Source organism: Cydia amplana, chromosome 7 (assembly GCF_948474715.1).
Source record: "Cydia amplana chromosome 7, ilCydAmpl1.1, whole genome shotgun sequence".
In the NCBI taxonomy this organism is placed as follows: Eukaryota; Metazoa; Arthropoda; class Insecta; order Lepidoptera; family Tortricidae; genus Cydia; species Cydia amplana.
Window position 1 is genome coordinate 17,273,511 of NC_086075.1, and position 24,848 is coordinate 17,298,358.

The following is a 24,848-nucleotide window of genomic DNA, read 5'->3' on the forward strand; positions in this document are numbered from 1 at the left end:
ATGAGATTCCCAATTCGAATATGTAATTATTTCTTTACACTTTTGCCGCATATGACCATATAATACGTGGTCATATAAATTATCATTATACATTGTATATAAGTATGAAATTTTAATGACAATGACAGCAAATTGCAGGGTCACTAGGTACCGACTAGGCTAAGAGACCGACAAATTTCAGTTTACTTATTCTAACAGGCGTATTCTGATTTTAATAAATGAATAACAGGTTATGGAATAGATCAGATCCATAACTAATCCAAATCTAATACATAACCTATTATTAAAATCAGAATACGCCTGTAATTCTTGATGCAACTGTAGGCAAAACTATTTAAATATACGGAGGAGCCCCGCAGTGCATGGGCCTTAATTCATAATACGTGCCTATAATTATCTAACACGGCCTGACGAGGAATCCACTCTCAAAACTAGTCGAAACCGGTTCCGAATATGGGTCAACGGCAACCCGACCCTTTACAAAGAGGTCAATTCGAATGTGCACCTGACATTAAACCGATATTTGAATGATGTTGGAATCATACGCCAAATCATACGGAGCCACCACGCCTGCGCTGTTACATCGCCGCCCATGTTTAATTAGTATTTCATTTTTATGTGTGTTGTTTTTCTGTCTACTTGCATATTTTTTTTGTAGTTTCACAGTACCTTAGTTTTACTGTGATGCTGTGTTATTTATGTGATCAAAAAAATAAAACAAATCAATTAGTGGCATTCACGCGGGCGTCTCGCTCGCACTTACTTGCACGGATCCGAGGGAAAAGAACGCGCAAACGACAGCTAATATGATTCCAATATCATTCAAATATCGGTTTGATGTCAGGTGCACGATCCAATTGGCCTGAAAAATGCGCATGGGCACGGAAACGGATTTATGTGCCTACATTATTGGTACAGGTTTATTTGCGCATCATGATCAGAAATTTAGGTTGTAGGTACCTACGATTAACCTCAAAAAAATCCCTGCACTTAAACTTTCTTTCTTGTACTAACATATGTTGTGCAACGATCGATTAAAGATTAAACAAATACATACATATTTAATGTTTTTTTGCAAAGACTTTGATGCATTGACAATCTATGTCAATGCTTTGATGGCCCTGTTTGCAAAGGCCCTGTTTGCAAAGACTGATGAATAAAAATGTAGGTATTCAAAAGTTTTCAATGGGTCTACCGCGTATATCTAATTTCGATTGATTAAGTATCTGCGACTTGATAACTAGAGCGTTTTTTAAAGGCCTATTCGACCTTTTAATATTTCACCTTGATTTGATATTACTCGCAGTATAGCGATATGCACAATAAGTAATGTAAAAAATCAAATCAAATTAAGACTTTAAAAGTTCGAGTAGGCTGTAGGCTCCAAAGGTTATGGATGAGATACTATCGCTCTTTAGCGATCAGACCGCCATATTTCAATTTATATGCTTGAAATTTGTGTACTGTTTCTTTGTTATTACCGTGCAATAAATAATATTTCATTGTATTTATATTGTAATAGGGCTCCCGTCTATTTAGCGGTCAAGTTCCTGTGAGGGTCGTTTCAATAACTCTATCTTATTGTCCAAATTCGAAAGGCGCTCGCTCAAAGCACGGAGGATGACACTCAATGTCACGACCTTATCAAATTTTTCATATTTCGTAAGCCTTCAGTACGTCTAGTGCCATAGGTATACTGTTAACTGACGATTCTTGGGCCTTATTTCAAAGATATAAGAGCTATAAATGGTCAGAGCGCTGTATAAGGTCCACAGACCACCTCAATCACTAGACGGAGCATATACGATAATCGAGGTCACCACACATAAGCGCTCCCTTAAAGTGTCATTCAATAGAACTTGCTAACTATGTAAACAAACCGCCATACTAAAATTGACACTGAATGTCAATTTACTAGTAACTTTTGTTTACATAGTTAGCAAGTTCTATTGAATGACACTTTACAAATTAAGTATGGGAGCGCAATGGCTATTTTAGTTGTGCCTACAAATATACAAAAAAATATACGAAAAATGAATTTTAGAGTTATTCCTGAGTTGTTATAGTAATACAACTCAGTTGTGCCCCTCGAATGGTAGTATTTCCCAAGTAAACTTGCACCTATGTGTGACCCCTTTGTAAATGCTTCAATAATACGGTGTTCTGAGTAGTCTGTGACAAGGCCGTAAAATAATTAGCACCATAAATCAGAGTTAAGCTCGCCTAAATGTGTACTGAGCGTGGCGGAGGTCGGACTGTAATCTTTAAGATGTACGATTATAACAGAATGTGTGGAATTCACACGATTTAGATCTAATTTAGTATGTTGCGAGGAATAAACTATGACCAGTGTGAAATCTGAGGCATGTGCAGAGCCCGTACCATGAGTCACTGACAGTGTCAAAACTGACATTTACGCTATCGAGAACGTAATTTACTTTCTATACATCTTGTTTGCACTAATATGCGAGTACGAGCGAGATGTATAGAAAGTAAATTACGTTCTCGACGGCGTTTATGTCAGTGACAAACTGATGGTAGCCGTACAGGCCACAGACTAGGCGTAATAGAGGTGTGCCTGTTGGTATTAGTAGCTACTAAGACACGACTAAACGTATTTGAATGGATTGTGGCCTACGTAATTTACAACCTGGGTAAAAGTATGATGCTTTGAACTCAAATATCATCCTCTAAAACTGGGCAATGGAAATTAGTTATGGAGTGTCATGAATGAGTACAGTCAGCATGAAAATCAGACTACGCGTCAAAAGTATCTATAATTCTCTATTACCTTAAAAAAAATGAGTCAAGATAAGAGACGATGAGTCGTGTCTACGTGACAGCGTGATAAAACGTGTACCTGTCACTTTCTATCCCACGGTGTTAAAAAGTGACAGTTATTTTATCACGTGGATAAAGCCATTCATAATACATTTGTAGGGTGGCAGATAATTTTGGCACAGTATTTCATCCGCTAGTATTGACGCTGACAGTACCACGTAGACGTAGACAGTTCCTAGTTTTCCAATAAAGTTCTATTAAGTATATGAAGTTATCCATAAAATGTAACTTAAGTCAGTGATACCGAATTGTTGCACTAGCAAAAGACATCAACGCGCTGGCGGCGTATACTTTCAATTTGAACACTGTAACCGCATGTTTTTTTTTTGTTTAATTTCATCATCCTCAGACATCGGAGTAAAAATCTATAGTTGACTTGTTGAACATCTAAAAACAAATCAAGTTGACAGTAATTGGGTCGAGAAATACACACTTGACTTTAAATTATCTTCGCACGTGTAGTAGGTAAGCAGAATTTCTCACGATGATTTCAATGTAACCTGGAGTTTTTAATGCCGTAACTATTATTACTATACCTCTATTTTTATAATACACACGATAATGTGAAGTCATTTTGTGGATCTCTGTGCTACATATGAAATTTTCATACTCGCGTACTACACATACATGGCTAATATAATATCACAGACTATCATTTAACATCATTATCGTTATATTTTATGTCCCTCATCGTTTGACCTCATAAAATAATATTTTGTAAGTAACTAAAGTAGAAATTATGTAATTAAAGTAGGTACGCAAATATTGCCTTTAGTAGAATAAAATAATAGGGCCATTTTATTTTAAGTTGTAAAACCGCACTTTAAATTTATAACGCACACGAGCTTTTTCAACCCTAATAGGAAAAATGTGTGCTAAGATTTTTATTTCCATTCCGTTACCATTTTTCATAGATTTTGCATGATGGTAACGGAATGGAAGGGAACGAAAAATGCTAACGTTCTCAGGCTAAAGGCACTACTTAAACTTTGTCAATTAAAACGATATCTAATAGCACCTTTATGCCTTACTGACAGATAAATTAGTAATGTCAGTATTGAATGACACTAAACATCGGTGTTGCGTGAGGATCATGGGCGTTCCTTAGTGTTCGCGTTTACGCTATATCTGGGTCGATAAGAGTCAATATCAGTTTAAAATTATCTCAGAGCAAATCGTTTCTAAACATGCAAGGTCGAATTGTGCATAATATGTAAGGTAAATCATGTTATACTTACCTATTGCTGATGCGTTATAGAAGGATGGACTGTGTGAGAGATGATATGAAACATGAGATGACAGGCAACAGAGAGGGATGGAAGATAAAGACATACTGCGCCGACCCCAGGTGAATGGGATAAGAGCAAGAGAATGATGATAACTTGTTGCTGACGCGTATGTAAAACTGCATGTAAAGTAAGACTGCACCAGGTACGCACGTTAAGCATCATTTTGCGAAGGCAACGCCAGCGATGTGCCATCTCACATATAATTCCAATATCTGGGTGACCGAGCTTCGCTCGGAAAACATAAAAAAACTCGAAAATGCGCGTTTTCCCAGAGATAAGACCTAGCTAGATCGATTTTCGCCCCCAAAAACCCCCATATATCAAATTTCATCGAAATCGTTAGAGCCGTTTCCGAGATCCCCGATATAAATATATATATAAATAAACAAGAATTGCTCGTTTAAAGGTATTAGATAGATATATTACTACCAGCGTATTCACGCAAGTGTCTACGCATGGATATGGCGCCGTGCAGCATACGCATCTGATGTATCTGACAAAGGTACTTAACTATTATAAAACGCCGGCTAGGTACTGGGGCTTTGCGTTTAATAATACATGATAATTGAATATACACACAAATATTTAAACTAGTCATGCGTAAATTAAACTAGTCAGTAATGTCAGTATAATATACATACAACAATTAAAACTAGTCATGTGTAATCCCATATTATGGAAACCAATACTGTATTCGTTGAGCAAGTGGGTAAGTCCCTGTCCCTACTTCCATAGTGTGTCGTACTTACTCGTACGTACATACTTGAACTTTGTAATAAGTGTGATGACAAAAGGCTTAAGTAAAAGCAATAAGAACTATAATAGCTCGGCTGAAACATGAATCATATAAAGATCATATCTTGCGTATCTTGGACAAGGGGATAAATGGGTTATTTCTCTCGGTACTTTATACTTTTTATTGTTTTTGCCCTGAAAAATGAGCCAAGTTTATAAAAATGACAATTATATTTTATGAGCCTTTAACGGTTTTTATTAGCATTGGATCAGGTTTTATATGGGCCTATCTTTACTTTTGAAATCTTTGCACGCGGGCCTTTTGTTTATTTGTTTTTCTTTATGCATAAATTCACTATTGTACGCAGTGTCCACAAACGAATTAACTGAACCTGCAAGCTATTATCTAAATAACATTGCAGATTTAGGTAAATAAAAAAATGTAAAAAAGGTAATGTTTATCTAAAACTGGGCCCAATTGCCATCTATATTTATGTACGTCGCCAAATTGTCAAAATAGCAAAGTCGCCTTAAAGGATTTGACCTAACTAAACAACTGAACAAGAAAAACATTCAATAGTTTGCTTTCAATTGCCAAATGTTGTCGACTTGTCGCCCACACAGTTGAGCTACGTTCTTCTGACACAAGAATGTCGTAGGTCAACCGTCACAACCGTGCCACAAGCACTGCACCTGTCATCACTCGGTGTCACGCGCGTGTAACCGTCGGCCTTGATCCGTGACCCGCGTCTTCGACCCGAATGCGGGTAATTGCGGCTCCCGCGCGTGCGATTAAACACCATGTATTGGCATTGCTTACTTGCAAACGATTCAAATGATAAGACATACTTGGGTGCCTAGCCTAGATGCCAATCGTACGATACGCCAATGTCTCTGACGCACTAATATGGATGAGTGATAGAGAGATTTAAGTCGATCACATGATTGACTTAAATGCAAGATTCAAAAATTGGTACAATACTGCCATACGTCCCGTATATACGGGACTGTCACCGTATTTAAGTATCACGTCCCGTATTTTTACTGGTCCCGTTTTTGTCCCGTATTTTGTCGACCGGTCTGGCCTAGTGGGTACCCTGCCTATGAAAAGTATGAAACCGATGTCCCGTGTTCGAATCCTGGTAAGGGCATTTATTTGTATGGTGATACAGATATATGTTCCTGCGTCATGGTTGTTTTCTATGTACTTATTTAAGTATTTATTTATATATTATATATATCGTTGTCCGAGTACCCATAACACAAGCCTTCTTGAGCTTACCGTGGGGCTTAGTCAATTTGTGTAAAAACGCCCTATAATATTTATTTATTTATTAATAGCGCTCTAGAACAGGCCTCTCCAAACCACCCCAGCTCCAAACAGCAGAAACCAGATACACCCCCTCGGTGGCCCGCGCGAAAGTTTCGAGGCGCAATATGGCCCTAGAATACCACTGTCCCTTATCAGTTCCGACTAATTATGGCAACCCTAGAGATAAGTATCTGTTCGTAAGAACTATTATATAATCTGTGACAATACCACATTCCCCATTTCGTAAATGTATGGTCTGTTATCGTATAATCGAGCTGGGTTGTAGAACTTGTAGATGGAAGATGGATATTTACAATTTTGTAGGAAATAAAACTAACTTTGTAGAATTTAGGCTCGTTATTAAATAACAGAAGTTTAATTAAAAATTATTTGAATGGGATTGCCTATTTACAACTACATTTACAAAACTACTGCCAGACTAGACTAATCTAAGCTTCAGCCTTCAATCAATCTAAAACGCCAATTCTTTAAATTTCACACGTAAAGCAAATATTTGGAGTAAGATATTAGTTATCAAGTATAAAACGCGTAAATATTTGTTGGATGTATCATCGAATTAGCATATTGTAAAAGTGTTCATATGAGAAAAAAAAGTTGTTGAAATAAAAAATATCCTGTTTAAGAAAGTGAAACTCATCTTCATCGCGAGTCCGCATTCGAGTCCCGTTATGGCGATCACGTACTACTTAAAATTAGTATTTATATATGCCCTACATGTCCAAAAGTGTTGAAAAGTTATTTAATATTTATGATAAAGAGAGTTTTTTTAGAGTTTACCAGTATAAAGTTTAATAATTTTATTCTGACTTTACTTTCGTTTAGAATGAAATGATGATGATTATGAAATGTATATGTACTTCTAAGAGTTAGTTGAAAATAGGCCCGGTACAAGTATATAGTATAGCTTAAATATGTATGCCAGACGGGCCATCAAGCGAATATATTTAAAGATAAGATAAGATAAGATAAAAGACAAGTTTATTCAAGTAGCCATAATTACAATGCGCTTATGAACGTCAAATAAAGCTACACCGGCTCCAACCGTACACCTCTGCCCCGAGAAGATTTAAATCCCCCCTCAATTGGAGGAGGACATCCCAATATGGGGACATTATTGACACCACAACCATTGAAATTGGCTAGGCTCTGACGGCTCTGTAGTTCTGACGCTACGATGGAATATATGACTCAAAAATACAACATATGCATATACTGTTATACGGTTATAACTTACATTACCTACCTACTTAAGCTTAGATACATAACACTGAATCATATAATTATAAAATAATCATTAACTATCATAATAAGAATTAATCTTAAACCGATTTTTGTACAATACAAACAACGAAATTATACAATACATGTCGGTTGCCCAACCCATGTGGGCATACATGTCATTATTATGTAATAATGACATGTATTCATTATTTTTTATGTTGAAATGTGACAATGATTAAAAAAAACTCTTTATATTACAATGAATTACAAAAAAGGCCTGTAAACACAAAAGACAGGATTGTTTGTTTCAGTCTTTCATAAAAACAAAACAATTAATCACGTGTTTATAGTTTTTCCTTCTAATGTGTTATTGAACATGGATGATTCACAATTAGGTAAGACGAGTAGTACATTCTAGATTTTTTATAATATAATATATTAACGGGGAAGGCAGCTGTCTATTTACCGTCTGTAGCATTTCCTACATAATTACATAACTAAAAACATAGCCTCTATCGAACATATAAGCTCTTTTTTGCAGTGGGTAAAAAAAATAACGCTGAGAGCACCATCGACAATTCGCTTTTACTTTAGGTTGGGCTGTAGCCGCGGACGTCAGTTGATGTCTTTGGCGATCAAAGGGTTAACGAAAATCAAAGGGCATAGGAATTGTCAATTTTTCTATATTCTTTAAAACAACAACACTAAACAATGAGGTTCAGCATTATTAGTTATTAAAGGGCATGTTTACACATTGATTAATGTTTAGTGCGAGTTCATAGAAAATCAAAGGGCATAGGAATTGTCAATTTTTCTATATTCTTTAAAACAACAACACTAAACAATGAGGTTCAGCATTATTAGTTATTAAAGGGCATGTTTACACATTGATTAATGTTTAGTGCGAGTTCATACATTTGATATTAAACGCAAGTAAGAAATGTACGAACTCTCAATGACCACCAATCAATGTGTAAACAGATCCTAAAAAAAATCTAATAGGGTTCCGTACCCAAAGTGTAAAAACGGGACCCTATTACTAAGACTGTCCGTCTGTCTGTCACCAGGCTGTATCTCATAAACCTAGACAGTTGAAATTTTGACAGATGATGTATTTCTGTTGCCGCACTTGCCCCTATAACAACAAATACTAAAAAGCACGGAACTCTCGGTGGGCCAGTCCGGTTTATTTTATTTTATTTATATAGATTGCTAGAAAAAGTCACCGTGTACAACCGGCCTAAAGATGATTAAAGTACAGCTTCTAATTAGTCACAAAGGCTTAACATGTAGGCAACACGCAGCCACAGCTAAGGCCACAATATACCACTATAATTTACGGATTCTAGAATGGTGTATTATTATGTAGAACATAAATGGTGTATTACAAAACGAGAGGAATGAGGTTGTATACGTGTTCACGCCAAATTCGATAAATTAATGGTTCTAGGTTGAACATTAAATAAATTATCAATATTTATCAATAAATCGGTCTAAGCCGTGACATAATTTATCATGAAGGAAGAACTAGACTTTACTTTTTATGAGCTAAAACTTTTGACGCTGATGTATTTATTTATAAGTTATAAATTACAACCAATTTAAGGGACTGGCACTGTCTATTCTCATGTCGAGGTTAGCATGAAATATAACCCTGTATATTTTCTTATACACTTTGTATTGAAGCACGATTTTGTTATCTTTATGACTACAGTCACCATCATATATATCGGAGCGAAGAACAAAGTGCTCAAAAATAACTGAACATACACTTTATCGTCTTTGACGCTTTGCTCAGATCTTGTACATCAAAGGGAAAATTATATCTTAATTTCACGAATAACACTTAGTTACTTTTATTTTACAAATGTAATAGTATTAGTTTCTCTTCCGACTTCACTACAGTACAGTCATTAGCCGGCATTGGCCGTACGATTTCGCGGATACATCGCAATGTTATAATGTACCCAATGCACATACTGCGAGTCTACGGTGAGCATTGCACCGCTATTATACGGGTTGCCAAATATGCAGTATGCACCCGTCATGCTCTGAATAAAACGCATACGTATTTATTCGGCTGAAGTTTGATCAAGGAATCCCATTAAGTTACCTAATACTAATTGTAATGGTGATGATGACACTAAGCTCACATTTAGGCTAATATTCGCTTACTTTTTCAACTGGTGAGTGGCTTTACACACGTCCGAATCAGGCGTTTTGTGTTGGTTGTATATTATACATATATTGTTATTGAATGAATTTATTTAGAGATGAGCCTATTTTTTATTAATATATATGTATATAAAATGAGGAATAATAGGATGCACTGATGTTCTTATTAGGCGTGGTTCCTTTTGAACTACAATTTAAATTTCTAAGCTGTACCTATAGAAATGGGTTAATTTTAAAACTTGTTTCGAGTCGTTACACGACTAGCTATTAGACTCTTCTGTTAGAAGAACGAGAGCGTGTATATTTGGAACACTTGATAGTCATTTTTAGTTTTATATCCGGGAAATTAGCGTGAATTTCTTACAAGACTATTTCTTAGAATACGTATTAGCTTGATACAATCAATTTATTAGTGAGTAATCTAGTTAATTAACGTCATAAACGGGCAAACCCAAATCTACTGCCTATTTGTTCTCAAACAAAGAAACCCAGAGTACACTCATTAAAAAACCTACGACATCATTAATTTACGTGAAATTACAATCCCAAAGCGGAATTAGCGTTTATTTGCGTATTATACAAAAGTGGACAATCTAAAGACACTTCAAGACAAGGCCGGGGATTCCTAAAGCATACCGAGAGCCCGTAAATCGATCACCAGTTTAACTTATAATCTCGAGATTCTTAAACAACTATGAGTATTAGTAGCTCGCGCTTAAGCTGGTTTCTCACAAGCATTGGTTTTGTAAGCGTTTGGAACAAGGCAAGTAAATGACAAATTACACAACACTAAGCAAGCCAGGACCCTTATCAAACACAGCTCACGTGCGCAAACGACAGCAATTAATATTGCTTCCACAGATGATGAGTTCATTGTTTGCGAGTGGCGACCGAAACGCGCTTGCCCAACAGCTTGCAGCAGAAGGACAAAGTCTGGCGGTCTACGATCGAATACATTACTGGCAGCTGTTCATTGAGCTGAAGAGATACCTGACGCTCTCTGAACTGGCACTCTAACGCGTTGACAATAGGGGCGTGTTAAGATATTTGTGAACACCTTGGCCGCTCCGATATATCTGATGGCGACTGTACGCTAGCGATGACTGCTCTATGCATTTTTTTAAGAGTTCGCAACGAAAGCAAAGCGCCAACCTAAATTCTTCGCTTCGAACCTATTATTTGCAGAAGAATTGTTTTTTACTAAATTGAATTACCTACACAAATGCTTATCCTAATACTTCACTCCTGCTTATCCTAGTACAAGTTTAAATTTAGGGTAAATATTGATTTGGATCAGTCAGTCACGTTTTGTATCATAACTTTAAAAAAATGTTCACCGTTATCAAATTATCAATCGCGAATGTCCGCTTGGTTTACCTGATTTCGAAATTATTAACACGAGCACACGCACAGGTCACGCAAGCGGTGTGCCGTCTCTCATAAGGATCTGTATATTACAACGCCGCACACGCAGCCGGTGTGCACAGGCCTTAAATGAAGGCTCGAGATTCAAGGGAAAAGGGGCTTTACATTACATATCTCCAGGCGTCCGTCCAACACACTTTAAGAACAACAGCTAATGTTAACCCGCAACAGACTCTAGTTGCGTAAAACAGATTTTTACGAATACATACAGCACGCTTTCAAACCTAATGTACCTTTGTATTGTCATCACGTACGTAATTTAGGATACAGCAAAATGTTGTAAGTCGAAAATAACGCGTTGAGCGCTGCCACAAACGCTTATACAATAACCTCTACGAACAAATAGTTGTATGTTCCGCATTTCTAGTAAGTATCGTTTGAGTTACGTGCGACGGAACGCATTCGACCGATGCGTAAATCCAAATGAAATGGAACCATTTTCATTTCACCTGTAATGCCAATTGATGCTGACCTGAATTAAATTTAATAAGATTTGAACGAGGAACAAGATTTAAACAGCTCGGTTTAATATTGATTCATAATAGTAACACGTAATGCATAATTACTGCGCGCGAGATGTGATCTGTCAGTAATTTGAATAAGTACAAGTACATACTTTTGGATTCCTCATACTCTTAGGAACTTCTGCTGCTAACAGTACTCTTATCTCAAAATTCTTATGAAGGTGATTAATCAATAATCAACTGTCTATTCAAGATGATAATAAATAATCTTTTGTCGGCTTAACATTCATATAAAAACATTGATTGGTAAAAGAATAGGAAAACTCTTTCTCTTGAAAGAAAGACGAAAACGACCCTAGGGAGTATGACATTGCCACACTTCTACAACTAAGAAAATGGCACAGAATGAAGAAGCAAGTAAAAGAAGTAAGCGTTATCTACATTTCCAGTAAACTATAAATGATCAGAATAGAATAGGATCAACAAACATTGGTTTATTGATGAGTAAAACTGGTCGTAATCAGGCTGGCAAACGGATACGAAGTTATTTCACCATTTCCTTCACAAGAGTAAGTACCTACTGAAGAACAATTTCACTTGTACTTGAAAACTGGTAACACTGGCTTACCGAAAGTGTGACAATACTTGCGAGCGACTACGATAAACGGTCAGATTTTCGCCTTATTGTAATGTAGTAAGGGGCAAATTGTAAAGATATATTTACGTAGATATACCTAGAAAATGCGGTGTCATGTCCTGCGGTTAAAGTTGTTTGCGACAAGTATTCCATTAGTAGGTTAACAGTAACACTAGGTTCCAAGCAAAGGAAATGTAAGAAACAATGCGATGTATGAAGGTGTATGTCTAGCTAGTCTAATAGAGAAAACGTAAACATGCGAATCTAACAGGTTGGTCGTCGATTGGTTCATATGCACGGCTCTTTATTTTCAATAAGTAAAATCATGGTTAAGGTTCAAATTACCAGTATGGCTTGTATAAGACGTGAAAAAGAAACAACCACAGACCGAAATCAACACAGATAAACAAGGTCAATGTTCCCCAAATGGATTGAAACAAATTAAGAAAGGCTAGCCACTTCAACAGGTGCCTTACCCACCCAGTTTTCGCGCTAGGTATTAAAAATTCAACGAATCATCACACAACTTTCACTAACGGCGAGCGACTCTCTACCTTTACCATTACGACTTGACGAAATTCCTTAAAACTGTTGCAAGGACAATCCAATTAAAAACTACAATTAACTAATTTTTTTTCGTGGTCGTAACGACTATTTTTGTAATTGGAACACCACGCTATGTATAAAGAAATCGGTTAGCTCTATTGCCAATGAAAGAGTAAATGAAATATTAATGCGAAAAATATTTGTAATGCTTAGAAAGTTTCGTTCGCATCGGGTCGGTATCGCATGCTCGCACGCTGCGCGAGAAAGCACGACGCCGGCGCGTCTTACTTCTGCAAATACAGGGTTAATATCCTGTAAAATCAGGGAAAATGCCCACCTATTTATAGGGGGGACGCTGCCCTCATAGTATTTTTTTTTTCAAACTGTTACGACGGCAATAACACTGGTTTTATGACTACAATTTAGTAATGATTAAGAAATATTTTGAATAGCTTGCGCTTGTATAAATAGATATACTTAAAACTATTATCTTGGAAATAATTGCATAGGACTTAATAGGGACCCGGTTATCTCGATTGGATCAAATAAATCGTACTCGATTCGAAGCACGATTTTAGTTATAAAATTAAAGTCAATACAAAGATCAGCATTGTTTGTCGAAAGTAAGAGTTGTGATTATGAATATAGTGAAAATCGTTGAACAAACCCAAGACCGAGCCGTCGCGCGAGCGCGACCCACTGTCCAGTACCGCCCGCTGCGGCGACCCACGAACAGATTTCACTTTTCACATTTCCATTAATTGACCTCACAAACTATACACCTATTAAGAATTAATTTTCTACCTCGTCTAGGCCTACTATTCTTTACACCCTCATTCATAAAACCTGATTTATTTTCAATAATCAATCAGCTGACATAGAGGTTACTGTCACGCTGTTATGTAAACAGGACCTCTTCAAGAACAAGCGAAATGACATAATAAATTGGGTAATAGTTGAATGCTTCACGAAAATATCTAGGTTTATTGACCGGTCCTAGAAAAAATAGGTTCCAGACAATAAAATAAAGTTTAAAAGATTTTTCTAACCTGACATGTCCTTCCAAATATCCGCAAGGGAGTTGGTCCAGGAGGTTTCAGTTTCACAAATACAGTTTGTCTGCGAACTTTATGTCCGAATTGACACAGTAACTTATCTTGAACACGAGCACAGAGCCTACTCGGGCTTAAACACGCCATAGCTACAACTGCAACGAAACGCTTGAGGACATGAACTACATAACACTCGAGCCGAGCATTCGACTTTTCCTCCCCACTTACAGCTGATTGTCAAGCGCCATCTTGGGTTGTGTTGCCAGTATCAGCTAAATGGCTAAATCCAAGAAAAGATTAAGCTTTAGAATACAAAATATTTTTTTAATTCAATATAATCTTAATGCATTCTTTACAATATGTTACATTTAATGAAGCATAATAACTCGTATTAAAAATATAGTTTGTCAAAGGACTGTCTCATTTCAAACATAGACAGAGAGAATCATACTATCTTTGTCTTACTAGCACCTAAAAGAAAGGGATGAGTATAGTTTTTTTTTGTTCTTATTTACTGACAAATTTGGTTTGACCAGCTATAACAGGCAAGCTAATCCAATCTCACACTGTTTGAATTATTATCACCATCGTCCTCACCAATGTCTTGAATGGGTCGGCTCAGGTTTTTTTATGGTTAGGTTGCCGTCTTGTGTTGATGTCAATGTCAACTTGACACTGACATGATACTTAACCTAACCTTTTATAGTCGTGATACTTTTCTTGCAAAATTAGAAATAAATCATACTCAAAATGCTACCACGTATTTCAACGGTGGTCAATATCCTGAGAAATATAGAAAAATGTATTCTTTCCTCACTCGGTCACCCACCAAACGGTATGTATACTATGTATGTTGGTTATTCCTTGGCTTGGTCTACCTTCGGTTACCCGATTTCTGCTACTTGTTACTTATGTTAACCATGAAACTCCTGAATCTTTCTTGCAGAGCTTGCCTTGGCTTATATTTATGAGCCTAGAGCTTCTACCCCGAAAAAGTTTTCAATCAAAGACATTGTCGGAGACGGCTTTCTACTGGCTGTTCCGAAATTTCGTAGAACCGTGGAGAAGAGACTTAAGAGGAAGTTCGGCTACCCAGAGTACGTGTGGAAGCCGCTGGTGCCGCAAACAAACATCAAAGTGTGCCGGGATTGTGGACACCACCATGAGATTGGCCGACTTTGTGGTTTGTTATTTCTTTATTCAAGTTAAGCTTTTTAGCTTTGGAGGTAAACGTTTCATTGTTGCTGTAGATTATAGTTATTAATTTATTCTCATTCAAGATATTTTTTAACACATACAGTGCTGCAATTTCGTTCCCAGGCTGGACAACCCGATAGTCGGGATCGTGATAGCTTTACATGACGAAATTTTTGTGGCCTGGCGCGGATGAATGAATGTGTTAATATTCATCAGTGAAATTCAATTTAATTAGATCTACGATTTAATTAATTATAATTTTAGTGCTTTATACATCATTTTGGAAAAAAAAAGTAAACGGTGGTTTGTGTCAAAATGGTGTTTTCCTATTTGTCCCGTCCCACATGACTGATGCCATACATGAAGCAGGGACAAATGGCAATGATTTATATGAAGCACCTATTCCAATCAGTTCCTAATGGGGACTAATGGGAATACCTTGTTAAAACAGACTTGGTTTTTTTAGTATCATGATATTTTTATCTTATAATTAATTGGACATGTTATTTCAGAGCACTGCTACAAAAAAATACAAGAAGAAACAAAGCTCATCCAAGACCAGATTAAAGAGAAGCTGGGTGTCGGACCAATCACAGAAGACGTTGTTGTGTTGTATGAAGGAGAGAATCTTCCAGAAAAGGTGCTGTTGCTTCCATAATTCTTTAATTGATATATGGGTTACTTCTTTGAGTTATTACTAACCAAAAGCATAGAATAAATAATAGTACTAGGTAGGTACAGAAGGTTAACTGTCTAATGAAACGCGTCTATCACGAGAGATATAAGCGCAAGCACAAGCAGGCGCCCGTTCCTTAACTACTGCTAGACACCAAAATTGATGTGGGCAGATGTACTTGTAGTGACGCGACGAAATCGCGGAGTGAGCTACGCCTGCCAAAAGCTTGTTTTAGAGATTACATTATTTAACCGTGTGGACCCCAAGGACGGCAACAGACGCGCACAGCTACAGTTTAATATTTTGTGTTTGTGCATTCCAATAAGGTTTACAACAGCCAATATAGAAGAGGCATGGTATTCAACTTTCTCTGAACTTATGAAAGATAATTTCTCAAACTTCGTAAGGCAGTCTCAATTGCTAAGTGTCATTAAAGTTAAAACTATAAATTCTAAATTATTTTCAGGCTAAGGAGTTTTGGAATGGCAAAAGAGTGATTGAAATGAAGAAGGAAAGACCTCAATGGTTCAGCAAGAATCTACTGCAAAAATCAACACAACAGCCCTCGAACTCAACTGACGTGAAGCCTACAGATTTAGCTTAAAAAGACATAAATATAATAGTTTGTAGAATTTTATTAAATAAATAATTATACTAAAGCACTTAATTTCATTCAGTAGCACAAGAAGCAAGTAAATAATATGTACTGAGAAGCTGATAGAGTTGCACAATGCACATTGGAAGTGAAGTCATTTTTAAATTTTAGAAGTTGTTCTTGTAAAATATAAAGATGATAAGACAATCATGACACGATACCACCATGCTCTTAAGCCCCGTCTCCATATCGCGCGGCAAACTATCGAACATTGGCTCACGCGGCAGCCGCGCGCAATGGATACCGGGTTGGCTCGCAAGCCAGCGTTCCAATGTTCGATAGCTTGCCGCGCGAAATGGAGACGGGGCTTTACCTACGGCTGAGCAACAAATTATAAACAAGTTAACTTTTTATTAAATGTTATCAAAAAAACTGTAGAATTTTTAGAAAACTGACTATGATTGCTAATTTTTTTCGGCATTATAACGCCATCTATTGAACTCACTTTGAAAGTTTTACTAGATTCATCTGTGCATTCTCGGAAATATGGTATTTGCAATGACAAAGGGTGGCAATGTCATTAATTGTCTAATTTCCATATGACGTTTTTAATGACACTCCCTCACTTTGTTCTATTCAAGTCAGTGCAGAGCTAGCTAAGATAGACTCTAGATGGCGTTGTTATATAAGCGTCCTAGCAGCACACAAAACATGAGACTGCTGTGAGAACACAATCATTATTTTTCACATTTATTATTTACTTGCCACTGTTGCATTAAAAAGTTACATTAAAATATTACATTATTTAAATTTACATTACATTGCTTGGCAAAGGCTTTATACGTGTCTACAATTAAACAAAAATTATATTACATTATCAAATGAATTAGTAATATTATCAAAATCATCAATAATGGAATCTGGCTCAATATCCCCAGTAAAATGGGATTCCACATGAGCCTGAAATTCATTGAAAGCAATGTCTTTTTGGAATGCTTCACCGCACATAGGGCAGACTCTATCACTTGTAGGTGACGAAGATTCTTTAGAGTCTTGCTCTGGGTTCTTCTTGAATGCCGAAGTGTTTAAATCATTGAAAGTGTCATTATAAGTGCTGGAGTCAACGGGCGTGGCCCAGTTGGCAAGACTATCGCTGGTCTCTATTTCTTTATGCTCGGAAGTTGTTATTTTTGTACTATTTGCGATGCAGGTAGGGCATTTGTATCCATCTGGAATAAAAATTTAGAAAAATTAAAGTTTTATAATTATTGGTAGGATAGGACATTATTCAGTCAAAGAGGCCCTTGGTTTCATAAACACTTACTTGCAGCGCATTAAAAGAAGTTGAATGGCTTGATCCAATACAAAATACAAAGCAAAGGATACTAGTAAGTGTATAACAGACATATGGATACTTATAATAGTCTTCTTTATAGACAACCAAGTATTAAAAAGCTAGATCTACTTTTACAATATTTTAGCCAATTATAATGTCCTGTGACTACTTTAGGTATAATTATATTAGATCTTCTAAGCGAAGTATACTAAGCTTTTATTTAAATAACCAATAGGATATACACCTGATTGATGCACATAGTTTTACTACCATTTTTAGGGTTCCGTAGCCAAATGGCAAAAAACGGAACCCTTATAGATTCGTCATGTCTGTCTGTCTGTCCGTCTGTCCGTCTGTCCGTCCGTATGTCACAGCCACTTTTCTCCGAAACTATAAGAACTATACTGTTGAAACTTGGTAAGTAGATGTATTCTGTGAACCGCATTAAGATTTTCACACAAAAATAGAAAAAAAACAATAAATTTTTGGGGTTCCCCATACTTCGAACTGAAACTCAAATTTTTTTTTTTCATCAAACCCATACGTGTGGGTTATCTATGGATAGGTCTTCAAAAATGATATTGAGGTTTCTAATATCATTTTTTTCTAAACTGAATAGTTTGCGCGAGAGACACTTCCAAAGTGGTAAAATGTGTGTCCCCCCCCCTGTAACTTCTAAAATAAGAGAATGATAAAACTAAAAAAAATATATGATGTACATTACCATGTAAACTTCCACCGAAAATTGGTTTGAACGAGATCTAGTAAGTAGTTTTTCTTTTATACGTCATAAATCGCCTAAATACGGAACCCTTCATGGGCGAGTCCGACTCGCACTTGGCCGCTTTTTTTATACATTATCACATCATTAGTACATTAATAATCATAAGTTTAATATAAATAAGAGAAAGTGATAAAAAGAGAAGGGTATAATTAATTAATATATGTACATAAATTAATGACTGTCAGCATAATATAATACTTAGCTGCTATTGCCTTATTTAACACTTTCAGTGCCAAGTGCCCCATTTCCAATACAAAATGAACATACCTAGCATGTTCTTGGCAGTACATATTAATCACTTAATTGATTTTGTATGGTGAACACTTACGGCGGCGTTATTCATAAACGTCTGCTAAGTTAATCAGCTGATGATTGTTGTTTGTGCTCTATGGCATAACGACAGATAGGGACAAACGTTAATCATCGACTGATTAAGTTAGCAGCCGCTTATGAATAATGCCGAAAAAAGAAAAGACTGGATGTAGTACAATGCCAAACACAGATATTTATGGAAGAAATGGGAGGAGGCCTTTACCCAAATGGGATCCATACCCCAAGGAGAAAAATCAACCAAAACAACAATAGTATAAAAACATATTTTAACCTAATCTAAAAGCTAAATTTTAAACTAAATAATTTAAGAGTATGGAAATAAGGAGGCTATAATAATATATATATTTGTATATTATAAATGGGCTTACTCATGGCCACAGACTAGCCGAGGCGAAGACGTGGCCTACGATGGAGCGTGTGATTGCCTTATTTAAAACACTTTCAGTACCAAGTGCCCCATTTCCAATACAAAGTGAACATACCTAGCACGTTCTTGGCAGTGCATAATTATTAATCAGTTTATTGATTTTGTGTGGTGAACAATTAGATGTCTAAATTACTTACACTTCAATACACTTTCTACCCTTGATATTGCTAATTTAAGGTCTTTCTCCTGCTGCGCCATCTCTTTTTTCAACTGCTGCAACTTCTCCGTCTGACTGCGGATCTCTTTCAAAGAATCAGTCGCCGGCTCCTCTATGTAAGTGAAGCCTATAGAATCTACATTCAACATCTCATCGTCTACATCTTGTAACTCACTCATTTGTTCGTACTGCTCTACCAACTGCGACTTCTCTTGGATATAGCTGTTTATTACTTTTAGAGATATCTCTTCTAAACTCGACTCTGAAAACTTTTCCTGATAGTTTGAACTTGTTTTTGGAGTGCTATGGATGTATGTGTTTGTTCGGATTAAAGGATGCTTAGCTTGTTCACTAGGAAGCTTATCAGGCCCTTTAATACATGCAATTTTGTTCCATAAGGTTTTGTTTTCGCATGATACCATGAAAACATGATGCATGAGTTGTGACTTTTGTTTCTTAAGTTCAGCAATCTTCTGTTGCAGCTGCATTCTCTCATCTTCTTGTATAGGAATGTACTGTGATCCTTGTTTAGCTTTTGTGATGTCCAGTTTCAACTTCATGTTATCAGTTTCCAATGTGTTTATTCTCCGCTGCAACAGTAGACATCGATCTCTCATCGCGTGCAGGGCTAGTTCGTGGACACTGACGTTGTTATATTCTGCTTTCAACGTCGACTGGAATGTAGAATCATTGTTGAAACTAACAATCGATGAAGACTCCATAGTAAAGTAGCAAAACTCGAACTGTCTTGACTAAATTTTAGGAAAGTGTTTTTAAGTATAATGTAAATAATTATTATACCATTGCAGTTTTCGAAATAAGCTTCTATTTCTACTAGTTTATTGCCAAAATACTAAAACAAGAAGGTGATAGTAAATGTTGACGAATAACAGTCACATTGACAATAACATGTCATCTTTGATCTTTTTTATCAATTTCTAATCGCAGCATGAATAATAACTCAAACAGCTCCAAAGTCGCCCAAAGGGCTCTACACAATGTGTTGCATCACATCGCATGCGATTTTTCGATCAATCGAATTAAGGTAAGTCCAGACGGGATGATCAAATCGACCAATTTGATCAGAAAAGTAATTGGCGTCAATCTCATTAACCAAACTTAGATTTATAGTAATATTTGAGAGCTCTAAAATACGTAGTAGTTTGTGGCTCTAAATTTAAAAAAGCGGCCAAGTGCGAGTCGGACTCGCCCATGAAGGGTTCCGTATTTAGGCGATTAATGACGTATTAAAAAAACCTACTTACTAGATCTCGTTCAAACCAATTTTCGGTGGAAGTTTGCATGGTAATGTACAACATATATTTTTTTTAGTTTTATCATTCTCTTATTTTAGAAGTTACAGGGGGGGGGGGCACATTTTACCACTTTGGAAGTGTCTCTCGCGCAAACTATTCAGTTAAAAAAAAATATTAGAAACCTCAATATCATTTTTGAAGACCTATCCATAGATACCCCACACGTATGGGTTTGAGGAAAAAAATTTTTTTGAGTTTCAGTTCTAAGTATGGGGAACCCCCAAATTTTATTGTTTTTTTTTTCTATTTTTGTGTGAAAATCTTAATGCGGTTCACAGAATACATCTACTTACCAAGTTTCAACAGTTCTTATAGTTTCGGAAAAAAGTGGCTGTGACATACGGACAGACAGACAGACATGACGAATCTATAAGGGTTCCGTTTTCTGCCATTTGGCTACGGAACCCTAAAAAGCCCCCAAATGCGAATACTAGCGTCACAAATTTGTATTGTTGCGATCGCACCTCCATTTAATCTGTAACAAACAATTTAATCAGATAAAAAGCGAAAAATTGTTCCCGTCTGGACTGATCCTTAGCTGCACAGCATTTTCAGCAATGCATCGCAAATTGAGTGCATATAAATATAAATGCCTTTGCGAAGCTCCTTAATATAATTTTTCTACTCCAGCACTTAAATGTGTCAATTAAATGACTGACAGTGATATCTAAAGCAATGTCATTTGAATGATTTGTCTATAGGCTCATAAGATGACTGCTAGCAGTCATCTTATGAGTATAATACAACTGCTTTATTTTTTTTAAAGATACAAGTTCCGATAATAACTCTTTTTTTTTTAAATGATAACTCAATTTTTTTTAAATAATAACTTTTTTTTAATAATAACTTTTTTTTTTTTTTTTTGCTGCAGCTGTCATAGAAAAAGTAATGTATGCAACAGCTCATAATTGGTTCTTATAAAGAACCCTTATTATATCACTGTTGCATAAACAACTATTTAGAAGTTTTCGTAATTATTAAAAAATCATGTTGCTCGGATGTTATGTTATGAGATGAGATTTAAATGGAGTACAGACGAGACAATTTTTCGCCAATCTGATGAAATTGTCCGATCGAATCAGGCCGTGCGGACGCAAACGCCAATTTGATTCCCCGATCAAATCAGCAGGTGCGGACACAAAAATGCCAATTTATCGAAGTTAGTATCTATGGAATGCAAATTGGTGATTAAATTTGTGTACGTCTGGACGCTAGATGAGATTGGCGCCAATTATTTTCCTGATCAAATCGGTCGATTTGCCCAGCTCGTCTGAATTCCACGGTTGCTCATAAATGCGAGCAATATTTGTGAATGAGTGAATGAATGAATACTTGCTTGCTGTCAAGCACAGCACTAGCAGTCAGGCCAGTCAGAATAGCGATTGTCTTTATGTGTGTAAACGTTTTGTGTTGGGAAAACATATTTAATTCGCGAGTAATTAGTTATTATAATTTATAATTTCACCATTAAAATAAAGTAGTAAATGTAATCTTAAGTTATTAGTGTTTGTGAATTTCATTTTATGAACTAGTTAAAAGTGCTAATCAAATCAATGACGAAGCTAGTCGGTGACAAGCTACAAAGTTTAGCCCCTGTACTGATTTCTTGAGTGTTGAATGACTATACCGGAGTATACACAAGGTGAATCATTGCTAATACCGAGGATTCCTTGAATAATAGTTTCTCTCGGATTCCGAGTAAGTATTTTATTATTCTCGCTAACTACTGTAAATTACAAGACGAGGCTTTTATTGCCGAGTTTTTGTTTGTGTGCTATTTTTGCCTGACCTCCTTTAGTTTAGCAAAGTAGTACATTGGCAAAGACTTGCTTTCACACTTGAAAATAATATGTATTAGTAATGCAAAATAATAGAACCAACAAACAAGTTTATAGACTATTACTAATTTCTGTTTAGAAGAAGATATTACTAATCTTATCAGTTACTGTTGATAGATTATTGTTACTGTTTATAGTAGTAGTAAACTCTTTATTGTACAAAAAGACATTAAAAAAAACATACAATTAGTAAGAAGTACAAAGGCGAACTTATCCCTTTGAGGGATCTCTTCCAGTTAACCTTTGAGTTAGATACCTAGCATTAGGTATTTGTAGATATTTAAAACCAATCTGACAAATGAATGATGTGAATGTTACCTACTCAGAACTAGTATCGTAACTGCATAAGGAATGTAAACAACTATACAGGATACTATTTACCAAGAACCAGTTTTACTCTAGCTAGACATAATTAGGTACAGTTATCTTCTCATTTTATTTGGTGCTTAAACGGTTGGTTTTGCATCATTTAGCTTTTGTTGGCAAATCTTTAATGACCTGTGAATAGTAAATAACATTATTACTGAAGTGACAAAAAATAAATCATAGGTAGGTACCTACTTTTGTGGAATCAATACTATTGAAACCATAATTCCGTACACGGCAGGAAGAAGTTGATAACTCGCGGGAAAAAATGTAAGAAATTTGAACCTTATGTAATTTAATTTAATGTTCTAATTTCTTTAATAAAATATCTCGAGTTATCAACTTCTTCCCGCCGTGTACCGAATTATGGGTTACAGTATTTGTATGGTAAACCAAATAATCACCAATTATTAATTTCATTTTTACTTACAGTGCATACATTTTAAAAACGTAATAAATATTACTATGATCTGAAATAGATGTCATAAATATAATAAACAAATATAATTGGATTGAAGCTCAATCTAATAATAATTTCCTTGTAATCAAAACAATATTTTCTCCCAGGCTGATGTTTTCAAAATAATTCATTGATTGTTGTGTTATTGATTCAATAGGTGATAGTGCTATATTTACTTATTATGTTTATCTGTGTATTATTGTCATTGGTGCAACTAAACTGCTTTTTGTAGGATGCCAGTGTTATATTTCTTATGATGGGATTTATATGAATAATATTTTCTTTATTGTCTTGAATAAATGTAACTAAATCTTAACTTCAATGCCTCCTCTTTCAAAATAGCATAAAACAAAGCAACTTTAGATACTGCCTTGTTAGTGAACTATTAGTATGTAGCCTTTACCATTGATGTTGTCCATGTAGAAATCATTAAAGTTCTTGTAAACATCAGCATAATATTACAAACATCCATGTATGTATGTATTGAACTACACATTCACTGCCACTGCCAGCACAAGCTTTGTGCTACGCTTGTAGCCGACAACATGTTTTTTTCACTATGCAGCAGCCCCCCATAATTCAATATTAATTAGAATTCTTAGAATCTGAAACATTGATGCAACTTGCAAACACTTAGGAAACCTACCTTCTCATTAGCATGCGTTTCTAATGCCTAACTAATCCAATTAGGTACTTACTGTGGTTGTACCTGCTTATGCAGCTCTCTAGCGGTTATTTTGTGGCTATGTGTAGGTACCTAGTCAATTGTAGTCATATACCATTTATGTTAGCAGACAGCTACAAGTGTTAAAAGTATATTTGGCTATCATTAACATACTCAGACATGCCAACAGTGTGAAAGGGATGATAACAATAACACACCTAATTGATCATTTGTAAACCCTATCTCATTGCAATAAGGTTTACTAATAGGCAGGCAACTATGTCAACAACAGTTTGAACACACAGGTTGGGTGCAAAGGAAATAATTTGGGAATCCCAAGGACTCATCAGGGACACACATTTCTTAATAGCATGTCTGTAGCAAATAAGCCTACAGTTTGCCAGCAGTCACCTTAATCTTTGGACCTTTAAAGACCTCATATGCACTGCTTTTTGAAGAACCCCATACTGTACAAAACCCTAATAATTGCAAAACAAGATTATTTTTCTTGTGCATGTTTAAATCGTGCTACTGTATTCGCAAACCAAATAATAATATAATAAGTCAGATAAAACACATATGAAACCAATTACTATGTTCCAAGTGGTCCATCTTCATTTATATACGAGTAAATTCCATGTAATCTATATCTAAGCAGATGCTTTGCAGCTTGAGATTGATTAATGTTTATTTTTAAAGCCAAATATGACTAATCTTAATTTTTGCATATACAAAATATATCAACTCAATTTTCCTACACATATGGCCTGCAGGTTTTTTGATGTTATAATTATAAATTATGACAACATTGTCTATCAGCTTAGATTCAAGTAAAAATTATTGTTGGCTAGCAAAAATATCTAGCAAAGAAGGATATAGGTAACAATAGAACAGGTAACTAATAAGATTGTGATTAAACAATTATATATCTTGCAACAGTTGATTAGTTTTCCTGTCTTACAGCTCACTTATCCAGAACTA

General features: G+C 35.8%; 3 protein-coding genes across 4 annotated transcripts in view; 1 reads left to right on the top strand and 2 right to left on the bottom strand.

Annotated features, from left to right (window-relative positions):
* The window catches only part of LOC134649585 (all trans-polyprenyl-diphosphate synthase PDSS1), an 83,855-nt gene extending 69,900 nt beyond the window's left edge, over window positions 1-13,955 (bottom strand). Inside the window, exon 1 of the mRNA XM_063504402.1 lies at window positions 13,716-13,955. Within this exon, the coding sequence (XP_063360472.1) occupies window positions 13,716-13,865 (150 nt within the window). The 5' untranslated portion in view covers window positions 13,866-13,955. The remainder of the gene's footprint in view (window positions 1-13,715) is intronic.
* Window positions 13,956-14,411: 456 nt separating this feature from the next.
* LOC134649890 (large ribosomal subunit protein bL32m) lies at window positions 14,412-16,250 on the top strand. The gene is made up of 4 exons (XM_063504723.1): window positions 14,412-14,553; window positions 14,665-14,901; window positions 15,428-15,555; window positions 16,058-16,250. Exons 1-4 carry the CDS (start codon window positions 14,469-14,471, stop codon window positions 16,193-16,195), a joined length of 588 nt encoding a protein of 195 aa, XP_063360793.1. The 5' UTR covers window positions 14,412-14,468; the 3' UTR covers window positions 16,196-16,250.
* A 676-nt stretch (window positions 16,251-16,926) lies between these two features.
* LOC134649507 (protein spindle-F) lies at window positions 16,927-20,127 on the bottom strand. 2 transcript variants are annotated; one of them, XM_063504263.1, is made up of 3 exons: window positions 20,025-20,127; window positions 19,204-19,897; window positions 16,927-17,415 (listed from the first exon to the last, which is right to left on the bottom strand). In XM_063504263.1, exons 1-3 carry the CDS (start codon window positions 20,025-20,027, stop codon window positions 17,051-17,053), a joined length of 1,062 nt encoding a protein of 353 aa, XP_063360333.1. In that variant the 5' UTR covers window positions 20,028-20,127; the 3' UTR covers window positions 16,927-17,050. The 2 variants fall into 2 exon arrangements, with proteins under 2 accessions (XP_063360333.1, XP_063360332.1); XM_063504262.1 differs by lacking the exon at window positions 20,025-20,127 and having other exon boundaries at window positions 16,928-17,415; window positions 19,204-20,018.
* Between the last annotated feature and the right edge of the window lie 4,721 nt (window positions 20,128-24,848).

Coding starts and splice junctions, on each gene's coding strand:
- LOC134649890 (XM_063504723.1), top strand. CDS start 14,469: ATGCTACCACGTATTTCAACGGTGGTCAATATCCTGAGAAATATAGAA. Junction 14,902..15,427: donor TGAGATTGGCCGACTTTGTG/GTTTGTTATTTC, acceptor ATGTTATTTCAG/AGCACTGCTACAAAAAAATA. Junction 15,556..16,057: donor GAGAGAATCTTCCAGAAAAG/GTGCTGTTGCTT, acceptor AATTATTTTCAG/GCTAAGGAGTTTTGGAATGG.
- LOC134649507 (XM_063504262.1), bottom strand. CDS start 19,945: ATGGAGTCTTCATCGATTGTTAGTTTCAACAATGATTCTACATTCCAG. Junction 17,416..19,203: donor GGTAGAAAGTGTATTGAAGT/GTAAGTAATTTA, acceptor TTTTTATTCCAG/ATGGATACAAATGCCCTACC.